Genomic DNA, 14,958 nt, shown 5'->3' with positions numbered 1-14,958 from the left:
GAATACCAGTCCTTGAGAAGAGGCTTCTCAACACAACAGTGTGCAAGGCTGTAGTGGATGCAACAGTGTGTTCAATAAAGAATCAAAATTGGTTTCATATCATCAGCATAAGTCATGAAATTTGTTACCTTAGTGGGAGCAGTACATTGCAATACATGATAATATAGAAGAATAAAAATAAGTAAAAAAAAAAGCAAAAACAGAAATATTTTTTTAAAAAGTGAAGTAATGTTCATGGGTTCAGAGGAAAATGTGAATATTAGCTGTTAAAGAGTACCGAATACTTATGTGACAATTTATAAAAGTAAACTATAATGGTAAAAGTTACTCTCGTAAGTTCGGTTCCGATTCCCATCCCCGTTCTGACATGTCAGTCCATAGCCATCTCTTGTGCCAAATGAGGCCATCCTCAGGATGGAGGAGAAACATCTTGTATTCTGTCAAGATTGCCTCCAACCTTGTGGTATGAATATCAATTTCTCCTTCCAACTAAAACAAAAATTCCCTCTCCCCTTCTGCGCCTTCTGTTCCCCGCTCTGGCCTCTTAAGTCTCCTCACTTGCCTTGCCTATCGCCTCCCCGTGGTGCCCCCCCCGCACTCCTTCCCTTTTCCTTTCTATCATTAATGTGCGTGCATGTGCGATGCAGCAGTGCGTTTCAGTAGCTCCGTGTGTTTGCTGCCTTAACGATATTTAATGTTTCTTTAGTTTTTGTACTGGTGAGCAATACTGCAAAATAACAATGGACATTAATCTGTTTTAAGAACATTTTCACCATCCTTCTTGCTCTCAGGATACTTTATTCCATTGAGCGCTGTGACTACAGTAGGTGAGGCAGACCTGTGTATACGAGGGAGCAGCTACTAGCAGCTGGGAAGCAAACTTTGTTTGCCCAGCAGAAGTTCGATATTCTGGACGAGTGGAAATGGAGATACTGTACCGAGGCTGCAGATTCAGATAAAAAGTGGCACAAAAGGTAGAGATATAAACCACATCTCCCATCTATCATTATGGGGAACGTAAGATAGCTAGCAAATAAATGGATGAACTACAACAATTGTTCATCCCAGTTTGGCAAAAGAATAAATCAAGGAAGGTAGTGCACCCGTGGCTGATGAGAAATTAGGGATAGTATCAATTCCAAAGAAGCAGCATACAAATTAGCCACAGAAAGTGGCTCACCTGAGGACTGGGAGAAATTCAGAGTTCAGCAGAGGAGGACAAAGGGCTTAATTAGGAAGGGGAAAAAAGATTATGAGAGAAAACTGGCAGGGAACATAAAAACGGACTGTAAAAGCTTTTATAGATATGTAAAAAGGAAAAGACTGGTAAAGACAAATGTAGGTCCCCTGCAGACAGAAACAGGTGAATTGATTATGGGGAGCAAGGACATGGCAGACCAATTGAATAGTTACTTTGGTTCTGTCTTCACTAAGGAGGACATAAATAATCTTCCAGAAATAGTAAGGGACAGAGGGTCCAGTGGGATGGAGGAACTGAGCGAAATACATGTTAGTAGGGAAGTGGTGTTAGGTAAATTGAAGGGATTGAAGGCAGATAAATCCCCAGGGCCAGATGGTCTGCATCCTAGAGTGCTTAAAGAAGTAGCCCAAGAAATAGTGGATGCATTAGTGATAATTTTTCAAAACTCGTTAGATTCTGGACTAGTTCCTGAGGATTGGAGGGTGGCTAATGTAACCCCACTTTTTAAAAAAGGAGGGAGAGAGAAACCGGGGAATTATAGACCGGTTAGCCTAACGTCGGTGGTGGGGAAACTGCTGGAGTCAGTTATCAAGGATGTGACAACAGCACATTTGGAAAGCAGTGAAATGATCGGACAAAGTCAGCATGGATTTGTGAAAGGAAAATCATGTCTGACGAATCTCATAGAATTTTTTGAGGATGTAACTAGTAGAGTGGATAGGGGAGAACCAGTGGATGTGGTATATCTAGATATTCAAAAGACTTTTGACAAGGTCCCACACAGGAGATTAGTGTGCAAACTTAAAGCACACGGTATTGGGGGTAAGGTATTGGTGTGGGTGGAGAATTGGTTAGCAGACAGGAAGCAAAGAGTGGGAATAAACGGGACCTTTTCAGAATGGCAGGCAGTGACTAGTGGGGTACCGCAAGGCTCAGTGCTGGGACCCCAGTTGTTTACAATATATATTAATGACTTGGATGAGGGAATTAAATGCAGCATCTCCAAGTTTGCGGATGACACGAAGCTGGGTGGCAGTGTTAGCACTGAGGAGGATGCTGAGAGGATGCAGGGTGACATGGATAGGTTGGGTGAGTGGGCAAATTCATGGCAGATGCAATTTAATGTGGATAAATGTGAAGTTATCCACTTTGGTGGCAAAAATAGGAAAACAGATTATTATTTGAATGGTGGCCGATTACGAAAAGGGGAGGTGCAACGAGACCTGGGTGTCATTATACACCAGTCATTGAAAGTGGGCATGCAGGTACAGCAGGCGGTGAAAAAGGCGAATGGTATGCTGGCATTTATAGCGAGAGGATTCGAGTACAGGAGCAGGGAGGTACTACTGCAGTTGTACAAGGCCTTGGTGAGACCACACCTGGAGTATTGTGTGCAGTTTTGGTCCCCTAATCTGAGGAAAGACATCTTTGCCATAGAGGGAGTACAAAGAAGATTCACCAGATTGATTCCTGGGATGGCGGGACTTTCATATGAAGAAAGACTGGATGAATTGGGCTTGTACTCGTTGGAATTTAGAAGATTGAGGGGGGATCTGATTGAAACGTATAAGATCCTAAAGGGATTGGACAGGCTAGATGCAGGAAGATTGTTCCCGATGTTGGGGAAGTCCAGAGCGAGGGGTCACAGTTTGAGGATAGAGGGGAAGCCTTTTAGGACCGAGATGAGGAAAAACTTCTTCACACAGAGAGTGGTGAATCTGTGGAATTCTCTGCCACAGGAAGCTGTTGAGGCCAGTTCATTGGCTATATTTAAGAGGGAGTTAAATATGGCCCTTGTGGCTACGGGGATTAGGGGGTATGGAGGGAAGGCTGGGGCGGGGTTCTGAGTTGGATGATCAGCCATGATCATAATAAATGGCGGTGCAGGCTCGAAGAGCCGAATGGCCTGCTCCTGCACCTATTTTCTATGTTTCTAAAATGGAGGAGCTAGCAGTACTCGTGAGGGCAGAGAATGAATATCTGGAATGCAGTTATATGTTTCACCAAGACATGATTTGCTCATGTAACCCTGGATTCCAATGCTGCTGTGAATGGGTTTGCAATGACATGAGCAAATAAGAGTTAATCTACAGTGGAAGGAAGGAAGAGAGGTGGGTTTGCTGTGCTTGTGAACAACAGATGGTGTAATCCCAGTCATATTTCTGTAAAAGAACGAGCCTACAGTCCATCGAACTGCTTATTGAGAGTTTGTGTCTGTTTTATCTATTGCGAGTTCAGCTGTGCCATATTGCTCATTGTTTACATTCTGCCTCCCTCACACAGTCCCAATGTTGCATGTGACGTCATACACACTACCATTGTGAGACTCCAGACTCCACTTCCCAATATGTCCATTGCAGTATGGACAGACTTCAACCACATTTCTCTCTCGACATCCCTACCCATCTTCAATCAGTTTGTCAATTGTCATACAATAGGAAATAAAACACTGGATATCTCTGTATGCAAATATTAAAGATGCATACAAATCCACAGCTCTTCTCCCCCCCCCGCCCCCCCACTTGGAAGATCAGATCACAACCTGGTTCACCTCATGTCCTTGTATAAGCCCAAAGTACAGCAACAGCTAGCTACCACTAAGATGGTAAAGAAATGGTGTCCAAAGGCCATCGAGGCCTTGATGGGCTGCTTTGAGGTTACTGACTGGAATGTGCTTAGTGAGCCATATGGGGAGGATATTAATTAACTTACTGATTGCTTCACTGACTACATTAACTTCTGTGTGGACATTAATACCTTCAAGGACACCACAATACCAACAACAAGCCTTGGGTCACCAGTGATCTAAAGGCTCTTCTCAACTACGAAGAGAGAGCCTTTAGATTAGGAGACAATGAGCAATTAAAATGTGTGCACAGGGAGCAAAAGGCGAAGATCAAAGTGGCTAAAGAGGAATACAGGAGAGAGCTGGAGAACAAGCTTGGAAGGTGTGGAGAAGCATGAAGATCATTGGCTTCAATCAGCCTAGCTATAGAGCCTTGGAATGCAGCCATGAATGGGCTAATGAGTTATCATGTCAGTGGTTGCTCTTCCAGCCCTAAAGCCACATTGGCTTTCAGGAAGCACATCTTCTGACATGATCTTGAGTTGGTTGAGCAGTATTTTCACCGTAATCTTGCCAGCTGTGGACAGAAGTTTCCACAAACGCTACGGTCACCTTTCTTCTTGTAGATGGTGACTATCAGTGCATCTTTGAAGTCATGAGGGAGACATTGACTCTGCCAACAAGCATTATATAAGTTCAACAGTTCAGTCTTCAGAGCAGGACCACCTTGTTTCAGTACATCTGATGGAATGCCGTCTTGCCCAGGTGCTTTACCACTTCTGGTATCTTTTAAAGCCTAATTAAGTTCTGTCATAGTGATGAGTCCATATAGCTCTTCTCTTACTGGTCTAGTTGTGAGCCTTTCACATGCATTGCAGTCAGCCACACCTTGTTGATTTAGAAGGTTACAGAAGTGTTTCTTCATCGCTCAATGATGTCTTTCCTGTCAGTGCATAGCTTGCTCCCATCTGCAGTTTTTACTGGGGCCACTGTATTGCTTCTTGCACCATAGATAGCTTTCAGTCCTGAGAAGAGCCTGTAGTAGTCATTCCTGTCTGACATTTGAACTCCCTTTGAACTTTGGCTTTCACGGCCTTAAATGCTGCTTTGCTTCTTTCAGAGTTCTCTTTCAAGTGACACATATAAAGCCTTTGTTTCATCTTCAACAGTTCTTGAATTGAATCATTTTGTTCTTGAAACCAGTCAGGAGTTTTTCCTCTTAGGGTGACCAAGCACCGCACTTGCAGTTGAATGGATGGTTTTCTTGAGCTGCTTCCAGCATTCTTCAATATTGGTTGGGTCATTGAGAGGGTCTTTGTCGTCTTGGAAATAATGGACCATAATTTGGACAAAGATGTATACATCAGGACTCGCTCAGATGGAAAATTGTTCAACCTGTCAAGACTCAAAGCCTCAACCAAATCAAGAGAGATATGTGTCAGAGAGCTTCTGTATGCAGACGACTCAGACCTGGTTGCTACTGATGTTAATGTGATTCAAGAAATTGTAGACCACTTCTCGTTTGCTGCCACTCTTTTTGGCCTAAGAATCAATGTCTCCAGAACTGAACTACTGTACCACCCTCCTCCTCTGTGTAGTCCCAGTGAGACCCAACCACCGGTCATGTCGGTCAATGGGGTAGCAGTGAAATGTTATGACTCTTTCACATATTTAGGAAGCGCTGTGACCATGACCAACACCAACTCATCAGATCTGGAAGTTGAGAGGAGAATTCAATCAGCTGCAGAAGTCTTTGGTGCTTTGCGAAAGCAACTTCAGTCTCGTCATGACATTAAAATGGCAACCAAGGTCAAAGTGTATAACATAGATGTTTTACCATCTCTGCTTTATTCAACTGAAACGATGACATTGTATCGGAAGCACATCAAGAAATTGACCAAGACACAACACAGGCATTTATACCAAATATTACGCATCAAGTGGCAAGAGAGGGTACCAGATGTGGAGGTGCTCAAACGTGCTGGGGCAGTCAGCGTAGAATCACTCATTACAGCTTCTCAGCTGCGCTGGACTGGTCATGTCACAAGAATGAGCGATGTTCGTTTACCCAAAGCTGTTTTCTGTGGCGAGCTACATGAAGGAATGAGGAAGCATGGTGGTCAGAAGCTGCCCTACAAAGACGTGCTCAAGCGCCATATGAAGAACACTGACATGAATGTCAACACCTGGGAGAAAGATGCTTTGGACAGAAGAAGTTGGCACGACATTGTCAAGAAGTCAATCCCAGCTATCGAGGAGAAAAGGCAGAAGAAATATGCAGCAGGTCATGAACGCAGACATTCGGTGCTAGACCAGTCAAATCACAAATGCAACCGATGTGGGAGACGGTGCTGATCCAATGCTGGTCTTGTGGCCTATAAACGTGCCTGCAGAGACTAAACTCTCAGCACAGTCAACATCGAAATCAATGGACAGCCGAAGAAGAAGGAATAAGTTAACCAGTTCTTCAAGAGGTCTGACAATTGCTCTCCTGTTCACACCCCCTTAGCACACTACTTCGGGTGCAGAAGCACCCAGTGCTTCCCCTCCACCCTCCTCCAGTTTAACGTGTGGATGAACAACACAGGCTACCACTGTCTACATCCCTTCCTTGCCCTGTACCTACCATCCACACCTCCACATTGTTATCGTCCCAATCTTCAGCTCCCCCAGCCCACACCTTCCATCAACTCCTCAGTCATCACAGACTCACCTTCACTATTAAGCAGGTGAGAAAGGCTGTGGGGAAACTCACACAGCAAAGCATTGCGAGTGGATGGTTTGAGCCCCAAGGTCCTGAAGGAGTGTGCTGAGCAGTGCATTTCCAGTCTGAGTCTCAGCCTGGAAAGGGTCTACAGTGAGGTGTGGAAAACATCGTGTGTGTGGTCCCAGTACCCAAGAAGGGCCAACCGAAAGTCTTGAATGACTACCGTCCAGTGGCCTTGACCTCTCATCATGAATCATGAGAGGTTAGTCCTGGTTCACCTCCAACCTCTGGTCAGATCAGACCTCGATCCCCTGCAGTTTGCCTACCAGGAGCACATTGGAGTTGACAGTACTGTCACCAACCTGCTCTATTGAGCCTACTCCCGTTTGGATAAGCATGGCAGCACAGTGAGGATCATGTTTTTTGATTTCTCAAGTGCTTTCAATACCATACAGCCCTCATGGCTGGGGGAAAAGGCTAAGGTAACTACGCTGTTCCAAAAAGTGTGATGTGAGATTGTTCTTGCCCTCAGCCATTACGCTCTATAATGAGTTAACCTATAGCTGGGGAAGTGATGACCCCCCCCCCCCCGTTAGACTGTGGTAACTTAATTTTTATTTTTCTTCTTATTCTAAATTATTTATGTATGTGCACTTATAATGCTACTGTGACATTGTAATTTCCTTTGGGATCAATAAAGTATCTATCTATGGTCCACTCTCCTCTCCGATTCCTTCTCCAGCCCTTTACCTTTCCCATCTACCTGGCTTCACCTATCACCTAGCTATCCTCCTTCTCCTCCTCCCTCCCCGCCCCCAAATTCTTTTTATTCTGACATCTTCCCCCTTCCTTTCCAGCCCAAGGTTCTCGGCCCAAAACATTGAATGTTTATTCATTTCCTTAGATACTACCTGACCTGAGTTCCGCCAGCATTTTGTGTGTGTTGCTTTGAAATTAGGTTCAATGCTTGATTTCTTTTAAAATCAGAAATGCAACACATCTTACTGAAGGATGATATAAATATTTTTAGCAAATGCAAAGCTGATGAGGAAGGCTGAAGGTGTACATTGGTTTGTTTGCTGTGCTTATTCATATGATACAGTTCATAACCTGCCACAATATTAGGGTGATGATATTTTTGAATGTTCCACAAAAGTGTACTAATCTCAACTTCTCCATATAGTCAAAGGCTACAGAACTACTGCCTGCAGCTTCTCCGGGGTATGATAGTTGATTTTAAAGCACATCTCCTCAGGAGTCTGGTTTCCTCCTTCCCTCCTCAGTTACTCAAATGTGGAACTAATTTTACAAAGTGGAGTTTGAGGATGAGATTGAAAGAACCATCTAGATCAAAATAACAAATGAAATGAGAATGTGTATGTTCAAGTTTACTGGTTTTTATATATTTGTGTATGTATTTACAGGTAAGACAGACAACCAATCAGATTGTTATGAACTGTGCTGACATAGACATCATTACAGCATCGTATGTTCCACAAGGTGGTGAAGGTAAGATTTTTTTATTTCAATCAATGTGCCATAGGTACAATGCATCCATTGGATGTGCAAAATGTGCTGAACTCTGACATTTGTCTGTGCATTTTCAATAAAGATGACCTTAAAAAATTTGAAATAACTACTATTCAGGATCTTGTTTTGCTATTACTTAGTATTTTCTATACTCTTCACATTTGATGCCCCGTAACTTGTTGAATGTAACGTGATCTCACTGCTTTCAGAATTGTGTGCAGCTGCAATGGGATACCAGTACTGATCAGCTAGGTTAGAGAAACAAACATTGATTTCTTAGACTTTCCATAACTGTTTGACGAGTAACTCTTTATTTTTTTCAGTAGCCATTTCTCAATATGAGACACAGGAGTAGAATTAGACCATTTGATCCATTTGAATCTGCTCTGCCATTTCATCATGGCTGATCCTGGATTCCACTTGACCCTATACACCTGCCTTCTTGCCATATCCTTTGATGCCCTGACCAATCAAGAAACAATCAACTTCTGCCTTAAATATATCCACGGATTTGGTTTTCACCGCACTCTGTGGCAGAGCATTCCACAGATGAACTACTCTCTTCTTACCTCTATTCTAAAAGATTACCCCTTAATTTTGAGGCTGTGTCCTCTGGTTCTGGATACCCCCAACAGAGGAAACATCCTCTCCACATCCACTCTATCCAGTCCTTTCAACTTTCGATAGGTTTCAATGAGATCTCCACACACTCTTCTTAGTTCCAGTGAGTACAGGCCCAGGGCTGTCAAATGCTCCTCAATGTTAACCCTTTCATTCCCGTAATCATCCTTGTGAACCACCTACGGACCCTCCAATAGCAACACATCCTTTCTGAGATACGGGGCCCAAAACCGTTGACACTACTGCAAGTGCGGCCTGACTAGTGTCTTAAAAAGGTTCAGCATTATCTCCTTGCTTCTATATTCTAATCCCCTTGAAATAAATGCCAACATTGCCTTTGCTTTCTTGACCACAGACTCAGCCTGTAAATTAACCTTACGGGAGTCTTGCATGAGGACTCCCAAGTCCCTCTGCACCTCTGATGTTTGAACCTTCTCCCTATTTAGTCTGCACTATTGTTCCTTTTACCAAAATGCATTATCGTACATTTCCCAACATTATTCCATCTGCCACTTTTTTGCCCATTCTTCCAATTTGCCTAAGTCCTGCTGCAATCGTATTGCTTCCTCAGCACTATCTATCTCTCCACCTATCTTCATATCATCTGCAAATTTTGCCACAAAGCCATCAATTCCATTATCCAAATCATTGACGAACAATGTTAAAAACTAGCAGTCCCAATACTGACCCCAAGGAACACCACTAGTCACTGGCAGCCAACCAGAAAAGACTCCTTTTATTCCCACACTCTGCTTCTTGTCTGTCTGCCATTCTTCTGTCCGTGCCAGTATCTTTCCAGTAACGCCATGGGATTTTATCTTGTGTGGCACCTTATCAAATACCTTCTGAAAATTCAAGTAAATGACATCCACTACCTCTCTTTTGTCTACCCTGCTTGTTACTTCCTCGAAGAACTCCTAACAGATATGCCAGGCAAGATTTCCCTTTACAGAAACCATGCTGACTTTGACTTATTTTATCATTAGTCTCTAAGTACCCCGAAATCTCATCCTCAATAATAGGCTCCAAAACTTTCCCAACCACTGAGGTTAGGCTAACTGGCCTGTAATTTCATTTCTTTTGCGTTGCTCCCTTCTTAAAGAGTGGAGTGACACTTGCAATCTTCCAGTCCTCTGTGAACCTTCCATGCCCCGACTAATCAAGAACCTATCAACCCTCCGCCTTAAATACACCTGGTGACCTGACTTCCACAACTGCCTGTGGCAACAAATTCCACAGATTCGTCATTCTCTGACGGGGAAAAAATATCCTCCTCAGTATTTGACCAGTCCAAAGCATCGCTGTTTAAGTCTCACTTCCTAAATTTGACCATTCAAAGTACATTTATCAAAGTATGTATACAGAATAAAGCTCTGAGATTCGTCCTCCCGCAGGCAACCATAAAACAAAAACACTGTAGAACCAGTTCACGAAAACATCAGACACCCAACGCACAAAAAAAGAACAAATTGTGCAAACAGTGATCAAACAACACGTAGAATATCAAACGTCAGATCAGCAGTACAGTTCAGTGCCATGCTGCTAGCCAATGCAGATTGCAGAGTTATTCTTCACCAAAGAGCTTCAGTCCGCATCAATCAAACCCGGATTCACACAGTGTAATGCGGATTAGAACTCCCTAGATGACCTGTGAATTTTTGTAAATAATGTAGAGGAAGTGACATACTTTGTACTCCTAATTTATCCAATCTGATAGTGCGGGTGATTTGAAAGCTGCAAATTGAGTTTAAGAAGTGGATTGTTGAAACCATTCAATTGGTTGACAGCATTAGCATCTTCATCCATAAAGAGTGGATTTCTGGTAGCATATTATGGAACTATACACTTGAGCTGTTTGCCTCCTGAAGGAAACAATAGACAATAGCAACATTGTGACAAATCTCCGACAATGGATGACTTTTTCACATGTCTGACCCCCCCCCCAGCTTATTTAGCTTATTTACTTTAAAAGTAATGATTCTGTAGAAAATAAAACCAAACCCTTAATAATTATTAATGGTGAGTGGGAGCTAGAAATATTTTAGCTGCAGGGTTGCTCTCTGGATGTGATTCTGAAATGGAAGATTTGGTTGATTCTAGTGAACTTTGGGGCAGTGATGAACCAGTGTTGGTATTTTATTGCATTGGATAATAGTACATGATCTCATCTTCACTGTTGCTATTGTAGTGCATTAGAGCATGTGGCAGCAGTTTCTTGGCAAACACTAAAGCTACCCACTGGTTTTCAAATGGATTTGTTTTCCAACGGTAATGATTATTTATAGAGTAGGTATTTTAGCACATGATTTTCTTTGTACCACCCTGCCCCTGACCATTACTTTTGTATAATATCTACCAAGCTAGTATTTTTTGTCAAAGAGTAGCATTCTAAGCAAGGTGTTGATCTGTAAACTTTGGTGACTAGACATTTTCTCTCAGAAATAAAACACTAGGTGCTGCAGCTACTTAACAGTTTGTGCTGCATCTGTGAAGAGAGAAAAGTTAATGGTTTTGGTGCCAATTGCCAGAGTAAATTCAGCATACAGGAGGGAGATTGAAAATCTGGCTGAGTGGTGCCTTAACAATAACCTCTTGCTCAATGTCAGCAAGACCAAGGAGCTGAATATTGACTTAGAACCATAGAAACTACAGCACAGAAACAGGCCTTTTGGCCCTTCTTGGTTGTGCCGAACCATTTTCTGCCTAGTCCCACTGACCACATGGACCATATCCGTCCATACACCTCCCATCCATCTATCTGTCCAATTTATTCTTAAATGTTAAAAAAGAACCCGCATTTACCACCTCGTCTGGCAGCTCATTCCATACTCCCACCACTCTCTGTGTGAAGAAGCCCCCCCCAATGTTCCCTTTAAACTTTCCCCCCCTCACCCTTAACCCATGTCCTCTGGGTTTTTTCTCCCCTTGCCTCAGTGGAAAAAGCCTGCTTGCATTCACTCTATCTATACCCATCATAATTTTATATACCTCTATCAAATCTCCCCTCATTCTTCTATGCTCCAGGGAATAAAGTCCCAACCTATTCAACCTTTCTCTGTAACTGAGTTTCTCAAGTCCCGGCAACATCCTTGTAAACCTTCTCTGCACTCTTTCAACCTTACTTATATCCTTCCTGTAATTTGGTGACCAACACTGAACACAATACTCGAGATTCGGCCTCACCAATGCCTTATACAACCTCATCATAACATTCCAGCTCTTATACTCAATACTTCGATTAATAAAGGCCAATGTACCAAAAGCTCTCTTTATGAGCCTATCTACCTGTGATGTCACTTTTAGGGAATTTTGTATCTGTATTCCCAGATCCTTCTGTTCCACTGCACTCCTCAGTGCCTTACCATTAACCCTGTATGTTCTACCTTGGTTTGTCCTTCCAACGTACAATACCTCACACTTGTCAGTATTAAACTCCATCTGCCATTTTTCAGCCCATTTTTCCAGCTGGTCCAAGTCCCTCTGCAGGCTCTGAAAACCTTCCTCACTGTCTACTACACCTCCAATCTTTGTATCATCAGGAAACTTGCTGATCCAATTTACCACATTATCATCCAGATCATTGATATAGATGACAAATAACAATGGACCCAGCACTGATCCCTGTGGCACACCACTAGTCACAGGCCTCCACTCGGAGAAGCAATTCTCTACTACCACTCTTTGGCTTCTTCCATTGAGCCTTGTCCATGATCAAGTTGAAACTAATGGTGTTATGATCACTGGAACCAAAGTGCTCCCCTACACAGACTTCTGTCACTTGTCCTAACTCATTTCCTAACAGGAGATCCAATATTGCATCCCCTCCAGTTGGTCCCTCTATATATTGATTTAGAAAACTTTCCTGAACACACTTTACAAACTCTAAACCATCTAGACCCCTAACAGTATGGGAGTCCCAATCAATGTATGGAAAATTAAAATCCCCTACCACCACAACTTTGTTTCCTGCAGTTGCCTGCTATCTCTCTGCAGATTTGCTCTTCCAATTCTTGTTGACTATTGGGTGGTCTGTAATACAATCCCACTAATGTGGCCATACCTTTCCTGTTTCTCAGCTCCACCCATAAGGACTCAGTAGACAAGCCCTCTAATCTGTCCTGCCTGGTCACTGCTGTAATATTTTCCCTAACAAGCAATGCTACTCCCCCACCTTTCATTCCTCTGCCTCGATCACATCTGAAACATCGGAACCCTGGAATATTAAGCTGCCAGTCCTGCCCTTCCTGTAGCCAAGTTTCACTAATTGCTATAACGTCATAATTCCACGTGTCAATCCACGCCCTCAACTCATCCGTCTTCCCCGCAATACTCCTAGCATTGAAATACATACACCTCAGAAGATTTTTACCACCACTCACAACCTTTCTATTAGCGGATTTGCTTGAACTTTTAACATCATTTATTTTCACCCCAGCCACACTGTCAGCTCTGGCACTCTGGTTCCCATCCCCCTGCAAATCTAGTTTAAAGCCTCCCCAATAGCACTAACAAACCTCCCTGAAAGGATATTGGTCCCCCTGTGGTTCAAGTGTAACCCGTCTCTCTTGTACAGGTCCCACCTGCCCCAGAAGAGGTCCCAATGATCCTGAAATCTGAAACCCTGCCCCCTACACCAGTTCCTCAGCCACTTGTTCCTCCTCCAGAGCATCCTATTCCTACCCTCACTGGCATGTAGCACAGGTAGGAATCCTGAGATTACCACCCTCGAGGTCCTGCTTTTCAACTTCCTACCAAGCTCTCTATACTCACTGTCCAGGACCTCCTCACTCCTCCTTGCTATGTCATTGGTACCGATGTGCACCACGACATCTGGCTGATCACCCTCCCACTTCAGAATGTCATGCAATTGATCAGAGACATCCTTGACCCTGCACCCGGGAGGCAACAAACCATCCTGGATTCTCTGTCACGACCACAGAACCTCCTATCTGCACCTCTAACTATCGAGTCCCCTATCACTACCGCTCTTCTCTTTTCCCCCCTCCCTTCTGCACTGCAGAGCCAGACTCAGTGCCAGAGATCCGGCTACTGCAGCTTGTCCCAGGTAAGTCATCCCCCGCAACAGTATCCAATGCGGTATACTTGTTGTTGAGGGGAATGGCCACAGGGGAACCCTGCTCTGCCTGCCCTTTCCTCTTCCCTCACCTGACAGTGACCCAATTTCCCGTCCTCTGCTCCTTTGGTGTAACTACCTCCCTGTAGCTACTATCTATAATCTCCTCATTCTCTCGAATGATCCGCAGGTCATCCAGCTCCTGCTCCAGTTCCCTAACGCGGTTTGTTAGGAGCTGCAGCTGGATGCACTTCTTGCAGGTGTGGTTGTCAGGGACACCGGAGGGCTCCCTGACTTCCCACATCCTGCAAGAGGAGCATTCCAACATCCTGCCTGGTATTCTCTCTACTCTAAACAATCTGAACAAAAAAAAACTTACCGGAACCTACCCTGGCCTTTGCCTGTTCTCGCCGAAGCCTGTTTGAGCCAAAGCCGTCCCACTCTGACTCAGTCCACTCCGACGATGGCCGCTGTATATGGTGGTCTGCTTTTAAACCTTGGCGCGCTACATCACGCGCCTGCGCCCCGAGCAGTGTTTATAAAAAAAACGACTTATTCTACCCGAGTTCTTCCACTCCCTTCTTCAGCTGCTTGCTTCGACTGAAACAAGAACCGTTGAAAATATTCTCTTTTTAAACCACTTCAGGAGAAGGAAACCACAGGTCCAGCAACCAGTTTTCATCAGAGTTGAAGAGGGTCAGCAACCTTAAATTTCTCGGTGTTATTATTTTGGAGGACTTGTCCTGGGCCCAGTATGTAAGAGCAATTAGGAAGAAAGTATGGCAACGCCTCTACTTCCTTGGAATTTGTGAAGATTTGGCATGACGGCTAAAACTTTGACGAACCTCTATAGATGTGTGATGGAGAGTATATTGACTGCCTGCATCACAGCCTGGTACGGAAACACCAGTGCCCTTAAGCAGAAAATCCAACAAAAGGTAGTGGATATGGTCCAGTCCATCATGGGTAAAGCCCTCCCCATCATTGAGTACGTCTACGTGAAATGCAGTTGCAGGAAAGCAGCATCCATCATCAGGGACCCCCACCACCCAGGACATGCTCTCTTCTCACTGCTACCGTCATGAAAAAGGTACAGGAGCCTCAGGACTCACATCACTGGGTTCAGGAACAGTCAAAACACCTCAACCATCAGGCTGTTGAATCAAAGGGGATAACTTGGCTTGGCCCATCATTGAAATGTTCTCACAATCTATGGACTCACTTTCAAGGACTCTTTACCTTGTGTTCTTGATATTTAT

General features: G+C 43.9%; 1 protein-coding gene across 1 annotated transcript in view; it reads left to right on the top strand.

Annotated features, from left to right (window-relative positions):
- The window catches only part of npepps (aminopeptidase puromycin sensitive), a 301,618-nt gene that overhangs the window by 59,020 nt on the left and 227,640 nt on the right, over positions 1 to 14,958 (top strand). The window contains exon 2 of the mRNA XM_063038059.1: positions 7,899 to 7,983. Within this exon, the coding sequence (XP_062894129.1) occupies positions 7,899 to 7,983 (85 nt within the window). The remainder of the gene's footprint in view (positions 1 to 7,898; positions 7,984 to 14,958) is intronic.

This window comes from Mobula hypostoma, chromosome X1 (genome assembly GCF_963921235.1).
Source record: "Mobula hypostoma chromosome X1, sMobHyp1.1, whole genome shotgun sequence".
NCBI classification, from domain to species: domain Eukaryota; kingdom Metazoa; phylum Chordata; class Chondrichthyes; order Myliobatiformes; family Myliobatidae; genus Mobula; species Mobula hypostoma.
Note: the sequence above shows the minus strand (reverse complement) of the source record. Positions and strands in the feature narration are given on the sequence as shown.